Genomic DNA, 8,053 nt, shown 5'->3' with positions numbered 1-8,053 from the left:
TCAAATGGCATTTTTTGAACAGATGTAATAATTTGGCACTCAGGTACCTCCCCCATTGCTCACAAGAATAGAGACCAACTGCATGGAGGCGACGGTGCCATAAAGACACCGCAGGTCCAGCGTGGATTGCGTGGCGTTGACACGCAATGATGGCGCATCCGCCCATCCAGGCATCATAAGAGGCCCGCAAAGCACGTCACGGCTCCCGGACAAGGGAGACAAAAAAACTGCAGCCCAACCACACACAACAAGCCAGAACAATGAACCAAAATTGTAAATCCCGATTAGACTATAGAAAAGTAGGGAGATATTAAAAAATGTATAGTAAAATATTATTGATAAGTGGGTAGATCAAATAAGTCAGGGGAGGCTAAACATTAGGTCATTAAAATGCAAGAGAGATAATTGAATTAAACCAATAAAGCATTGACACGTGCTTTCATCCCTAATTGTGTTTGAAATGGAGAGGTTTGTTTTGGGACTTTGAGGAAGCCATGGCCTGTAAGGTCATGTATTTCCATCCCTATTGAATCAAAAGATAAAAAGCAAAAAGGGAGGGACTTTACATTATGCATGTGGTAATGAAAGCGTAGATACAGTGCCTTGCGAAAGTATTCGGCCCCCTTGAACTTTGCAACATTTCAGGCTTCAAACATAAAGATATAAAACTGTATTTTTTTTTTTGAAGAATCAACAAGTGGGACACAATTATGAAGTGGAACGAAATTTATTGGATATTTCAAACTTTAACAAATAAAAAACTGAAAAATTGGGCATGCAAAATTATTCAGCCCCCTTAAGTTAATACTTTGTAGCGCCACCATTTGCTGCGATTACAGCTGTAAGTCGCTTGGGGTATGTCTATCAGTTTTGCACATCGAGAGACTGAAATTTTTGCCCATTCCTCCTTGCAAAACAGCTCGAGCTCAGTGAGGTTGGATGGAGAGCGTTTGTGAACAGCAGTTTTCAGTTCTTTCCACAGATTCTCGATTGGATTCAGGTCTGGACTTTGACTTGGCCATTCTAACACCTGGATATGTTTATTTGTGAACCATTCCATTGTAGATTTTGCTTTATGTTTTGGATCATTGTCTTGTTGGAAGACAAATCTCCGTCCCAGTCTCAGGTCTTTTGCAGACTCCATCAGGTTTTCTTCCAGAATGGTCCTGTATTTGGCTCCATCCATCTTCCCATCAATTTTAACCATCTTCCCTGTCCCTGCTGAAGAAGATCAGGCCCAAACCGTGATGCTTCCACCACCATGTTTGACAGTGGGGATGGTGTGTTCAGGGTGATGAGCTGTGTTGCTTTTACGCCAAACATAACGTTTTGCATTATTGCCAAAAAGTTTGATTTTGGTTTCACCTGACCAGAGCACCTTCTTCCACATGTTTGGTGTGTCTCCCAGGTGGCTTGTGGCAAACTTTAAACAACACTTTTTATGGATATCTTTAAGAAATGGCTTTCTTCTTGCCACTCTTCCATAAAGGCCAGATTTGTGCAGTATACGACTGATTGTTGTCCTATGGACAGAGTCTCCCACCTCAGCTGTAGATCTCTGCAGTAATCCAGAGTGATCATGGGCCTCTTGGCTGCATCTCTGATCAGTCTTCTCCTTGTATGAGCTGAAAGTTTAGAGGGACGGCCAGGTCTTTGTAGATTTGCAGTGGTCTGATACTCCTATTTCAATATTATCGCTTGCACAGTGCTCCTTGGGATGTTTAAAGCTTAGGAAATCTTTTTGTATCCAAATCCGGCTTTAAACTTCTCCAAAACAGTATCTAGGACCTGCCTGGTGTGTTCCTTGTTCTTCATGATGCTCTCTGCGCTTTAAACGGACCTCTGAGACGATCACAGTGCAGATGCATTTATACAGAGACTTGATTACACACAGGTGGATTCTATTTATTATCATTAGTCATTTAGGTCAACATTGGATCATTCAGAGATCCTCACTGAACTTCTGGAGAGAGTTTGCTGCACTGAAAGTAAAGGGGCTGAATAATTTTGCACGCCCAATTTTTCCGTTTTTTATTTGTTAAAAAAGTTTGAAATATCCAATAAATTTCGTTCCACTTCATGATTGTGTCCCACTTGTTGTTGATTCTTCAAAAAAAAAAAAAAAATACAGTTTTATATGTTTATGTTTGAAGCCTGAAATGTGGCAAAAGGTCGCAAAGTTCAAGGGGGCCGAATACTTTCACAAGGCACTGTAGGTGAACATGAGAATTTATTGAATATTACAATGTAAACATACATACAAAATGAATATCAATGGTACATAAGCATAGTAATAACAGTAAATAGAATAATAACAAAAGTATCTCATAATTTAACAATAATAAAATGGCATAGTTCACAAAAGACAGGAGCCCTGTTGGGGGGCTTTGGTGAAATAGTAGGGGTCTAAAAAGACCTCCGATGCCTCACTTTCGAAAGACAGGTTCCCCAGTTCCTTTTATTGCAGCCTCAGGAGCATCAGTCAGGTATGGTACAGTATATAGTTACATTGGTCTGAGCAGGAACAATGTAACTATACCCGGAATTATTCTTTAAATTGCCCAGGCATGAACAGTACTGCAGCCATTCCCACGTCTTGGATTCTGGAATATACAGTAGGTCAGGATAAAGCCACTGCAGGACAGTGGTCTAAAATGGGACTGTTCTGGGACACTTGGCAACTATGGGGGTAGCATTCCTTGGCTCTGAAATTTACTAAGGCCCCTTTCACACAAAGGGTGCAATCAGGTCTGCCTGCCAGTTTTTCAGGCAGACCTGATCGGACCCTTCATTCACACCTATGGACCGGCTGATGTAAACAAACTTGTGTCCTTTTACACCCACCTATCTCCAAACCAAACCAGTCTACTAAAAAGTGCCCCTTCTGTCTAGGTGGATGGGATTGGAGGGCAGTTGGGTGTACATGGACAAACGGTCTGTTTACTCTCAGCTGCCCATAGAGCAGAGTGGGATGTCTCCGTGTCCACTCTGCATAAACTGAGCGGACCCAGACCTGCCATCTTCCTGCTCTGGTTCGATGAGCAAGGGGATCAGGATCAGCAGACAGACACGCCCCCTACTGAGCAAAGTGCATTTCACCCCATGTGGAAGAGGCCGGTCGAGGTGGTAAGTGGCCGGGTGAGATTCTGCTGTGGCGTTGATGCTTGCAGCAACAGGGACCTTGGGCAACCACCAGGGATTTAGGATATGCTACTGCACTTATCTATTATTATTGTCATTAGGTTGTTAGCGATATCATGTGCATGAAGATGTGGAAAGCTGCTATAGTGACCATATGTACTGTGACCTAACCCTCCCTCTTCCCCATCAAATGTGTCCTCCATGCAGAGCTCTCACTGCAAGCACAGAGGTAAAAAGAGTTAAGAAGGGGGAAACTGAGCCGATGGCTGTAACACCTGAATATTTCAGGCAGACAGACACACGAGGGGTCATTGACAGCTAGGCACAGCCCGCACTTCTTCCCAACTCTCTCCTTCTCGCTCCCAGGACTGAGCTGACAGGAGTAGTGATGCCGTGGTCACTACTCCTGCCAGCAGCAGTGCCCCTCTCAATGTGACACCCATGGCAGATGCCCGCCCCCCTGGTTTCAGCTCTGGTTTACATACACTTTAGTTACAAACTAGAGCAAGGGCTGCCAAACACATTGAAGGTTTTGTCATTCATGGCCATTTTTACATGGGTTTACAAAGCTTTCTACACCTGTGCATCACAGGACTCACATTTGTGAGTAGGTGTTGGGCAGCCTGCAGACCTCTTATCCTTTCTGCTTTATGAAGCTAAATTAGAGTAAACCTAGAGACAAACCCACCGGCTGCCATTGCTGAATACCCCTTGAAAAATGATAGCTGTCTACCAACCCACATGGTTCAAAACATTGAAATCACTGACCTGGAACTAATATACCATGGGGTTGATTTACTAAAGGCAAATACAATGTGCACTTTGCAAAGTGCAGTTGCTCCAGAGCTTAGTAAGGCCACTTTCGTATTGAAGTGGCGGGTGCGTTAGTGGTAAAGCGCCGCTGTTAAAAACGCTCCACTAGCAGCCAAGAAAAGGGTTAATAGCACCTGTTTTGCGGCGCGGCAGCACTGCCTATTCATTTCAATGGGTAGGGGCGGTGGAGAAGCGGTGTGCACACCGCTCCTGCACCACCCCAAAGATGCTGCTTGCAGGACTTTTTTTCCTGTCCCGCAAGCACACAACTCCAGGATGAAATTTTTTTTTTCTACCATGCCATCCAGCATACTAGCGCAAGCTACAGTATGCCTTTATTTTATTTTTTTGCGCCGTACTCACAGTTTAATCCCGTAGTTAAGTTTCAGACTCCCCGCGAGGAGTAGGCGTTGCTATGCAGAGGGGAACATGATTGACGGCCGGCTATGGCACGTCACGCTTCCCGAAAATAGCCGAAATAGGACTTGGCTCTTCACGGCGCCTGCGCAGTCAGCTCCTAGTCTGTGCGCAGGCGCCGTATAGTGCAGTGAAGAGCCGAGTCCTACTCCGGCTATTTTCGGGAAGCGTGACGCGCCATAGCCGGCCGTCAATCATGTTCCCCTCTGCATAGGAATGCCTATTCCCCACGGGGAGTCTGAAACGTAACTACGGGATTAAACTGTGAGTACGGCGCAAAAAAATAAAATAAAGGCATACTGTAGCTCACGCTAGTATGCTGGATTTCATGGTAGAAACTTGTTTTTTAGGGTGAACCACCGCTTTAAGCTTTCCCTCATTTACTAAACTCTGAAGCAACTTTTATTGAGTATACAGTATGAAGACAAATACATGTTACCACTTACTTGCAGTAGAAAAAAAACTGTCAGGTCACCTGGCTAGCAGGACAAATCTCAGCACTGGATAGACAGGAATAAAAGCAAGAGTTCTGCTTTAACATGTTTCATTGACGGTTTCACAATTGATTGGTTAGTTCCAGACATTCTGTAGTTTCCCATGTTCAGCTTTTAGGATAATACTAGCCCACCCCCATTGTATATTTAAACAAGATCCTCTGTCCCACTTGTGCTCATTTACCTTTTAGCATTAGGCCCCTTTTACACGGGACAGTCCTCCTCTCAGTTTTTCCAGTGGACCTGAACAGCCGCTCCATGCTTCTCTATGGAGCGTCTGATGTCAGCGGTGACATGTCCGTTGACATCCGATCCGCTAAACTCAGACGGATGGCGATACGTCCCCATCCATCCATGGAGGATCGGGAGAGATCTAAATTAAAACAAACATGGTGTCCGTTTTCGTCCGATCTCTCCATAGGAGACAGCAGTGCTCGACAAGCCCCTCCCCGCTAAGTGAGCAGAGGGAGACCCGTCATCCGCCGGTTCAGCGGAGATCAATGGAGATTGATCAACAGATCCGCCCCGTGTGGAAGGGGCCATAGAATTGCTGATCCCCAAAACAGGGGTGACATAGTGGCAATTCATTACTGGGACATTGGGTGTTCGATACATTAAATACATCACTGGACCCAATGGTCATAAATGGTTAGAAAAAAAAAAAGGAATTTATTGTTGCCAGGCTCCTCTAACATATGGTCATAAGTGCCAGGTACACAAGATAAGATTATTGGACGAATTATCGTCTTTTTTTTGTTGCATGCTAATCTCAGATCGAATCTGATGAGTTTACTAAAGTCGCGAAAATGTTCATACGACAGAATAAAAATTCAGAACTGAAGTTATGACATCTTACAGTATGAACAGTTGATGTTGTGAACCTTGTGATTTCTGACATCAATCATCCCCCTATTAGAGGTGTACAGGTGCTTCCAGAAGCTTTAACCCTCCTTGGCCCTGGTCTCCCCCTGCACCTGTTTTTATGATACTTACTAGCAGTCCTTCACAGCGTAGTAGGTTACCAATTGTTTTCTTGGTGGCTATGGTACCAGCTGCCTTGAGATCATTGACAAGATTCTTCTGTGTAGTTCTAAGCCATTCTCATGATCTCCAAAATGTGAGATCTTGAATGGAGCCCCAGACCAAGGGAGATTGGCAGTTAGTTTGTGTTTTTAATTCGCGAATAATCGCACCAACTGTTGTCACCTTCTCCCCAAGCTGCTTGTGCTTGTAGCCCATTCCAGCCTTGTGTAGGTCTACAATCTTGTCCCGGACATCCTTGGACAGCTCTTTGGTATTGGCCGTGGTGGAGAGCTTGGAATCTGATTGCTTTCGTGGACAGGTGTCTTTTATACAGGTAACAAGCTGAGATTAGGAGCACTCCCTTAAGTGCTCCTAATCTCAGCTTTTTACCTGTATAGATGACACCTGGGAGCCAGAAATGTTGCTGATTGATAGGGGGATCAAATACTTATGTCACTCATTTAAAAAGCAAATCAATTTATAACTTTTTTTTTTCCCCCCGGGATATTTTTGTTATTTTGTCTCTCGCTGTTAAAATAAACCCATCATTAAAATTATAGACTGATCATTTCTTTGTCAGTGGGCAAATGTACAAAATCCCCCCCCCCCCCCCAACTGTATATGAAGTTTCAGTGATTGGAGTAACAAGTACTTTAACAGAAATCACAAAAGGGTAGAAGGTTTAGGGAAAATGGATTTAATGTATATTAAACAAGCTGAAGCCTTTAACCTTCCTTCATAGATTTAATATAAAAATATACAAATTCACAAAACTCCTGGAAATGGAGTATTAGACTGTCATTTTGCAGAGAGGTTGCATCATGGCAAGAGAAGGTTGTTCATGCTCTTCAACATGTAATGCATCTTCTACGGGCCGACCAGTCCTACTTTCCAGTAAATATTTACACTTCAACCACAACGTTTCCCTCCCCAGTACTCCCAAGTTCTCTTTCCAGAAGACCAAATGTTCCTCATGCGCCCTCCTGATTCTGCTCACCGTCATCACGTCTCTTCCAAATCTGTAAACAAAATAAATAATAGATATGAAAAATACACAATCTTGCTGTCATCACTCCACAAAATGTTGCGCCATTTCTCTTTAGGTCAGTCAGTGTGTTCTTTGGAAAATCGTAACCTCTTCAGCACAATGGGACTTTGCGGGGGCTGCTTGCTGATAGCTATGCTTCACATAGGCATCTTCTAGGTGTTCCATTACTCACAGGTAACGTTAGACCTTCTTTCATCAACATGGAGCTGATCATTGGCCGAGTCTTTGGTAGTTTTCCATTTTCGTCCATGTCTGTCTGGTTTTGGTTGCCATTTTAAAGCATTGGAGATCATTTTAGCTGAGCAGCCTATCAGTTTCTGCACATCTTTATATTTTTTTCCGCTCTCCAACAAATATTTAATCAAAGTACATGGTTCTTCTGAACAATGTCTGGAACGACCCATTTTACTCAGATTTTCAGAGAGAAATGCACTATACCCAGCATGTACAACATTTGCTGCCTTCGTTCTTAAATAAGGGACACCTGTTTTTTCACAGACTGACCTCACTAATTGATCTCCACACCAGCTATTATTTTAAACACGGCCCTTTCAATTAATGATTCAATCACAGTCAGCAGCATGCATGTCATGACTGTTGGTTTTCCATTACCGTATATACTCGAGTATAAGCCGGGTTTTTCAGCAAATTTTTTTGTGCTGAAAATGCCCCCCTCGGCTTATACGCGAGTCACCTTTTTTGCGCCTGATCTTTTGGACTTTGGGGACCCGGTACCAGCCGGCCGTAAACTTGGCACACATGTAGCTCCACTTTGCCTCTACAAGTGTGCAAAGCTTGCTGTCTGGGGGGACCTACGGCCGGGGAGCACCGATTTTTCAAAGCCGGACACCCCTCCCATGTTAAACAGTAATTTCTCCGGTGACTTTGGGGACACGGTACCCCAGTGGTAGGTAACCCCATTTCTCCTCTACAAGTGTGCAAAGTTTGTTGTCTGGGGGGATCTACGGACGATTTTTCAAAGCCGGGCACCCCTTCCATAGACTCCCATGTTAAATGTCAGTCTAGTAATGGACACAGTGAGGCACGGCACAGTGAGGCATGCAGATGGACACTAGGCTTATACTCGAGTCAATACGTTTTCCCAGTTTTTTGTGGT

General features: G+C 44.0%; 1 protein-coding gene across 1 annotated transcript in view; it reads right to left on the bottom strand.

The window, feature by feature from the left end:
• Window positions 1-6,612: 6,612 nt before the first annotated feature.
• USP39 (ubiquitin specific peptidase 39) overlaps window positions 6,613-8,053 on the bottom strand; it is a 35,199-nt gene continuing 33,758 nt past the window's right edge. Inside the window, exon 13 of the mRNA XM_040345972.1 lies at window positions 6,613-6,907. Coding sequence (XP_040201906.1) covers window positions 6,860-6,907 — 48 coding nt within the window. The 3' untranslated portion in view covers window positions 6,613-6,859. The remainder of the gene's footprint in view (window positions 6,908-8,053) is intronic.

Source organism: Rana temporaria, chromosome 3, assembly GCF_905171775.1.
Source record: "Rana temporaria chromosome 3, aRanTem1.1, whole genome shotgun sequence".
Taxonomy (NCBI): Eukaryota; Metazoa; Chordata; class Amphibia; order Anura; family Ranidae; genus Rana; species Rana temporaria.
This window is presented reverse-complemented; position numbering and strand designations above follow the sequence as displayed.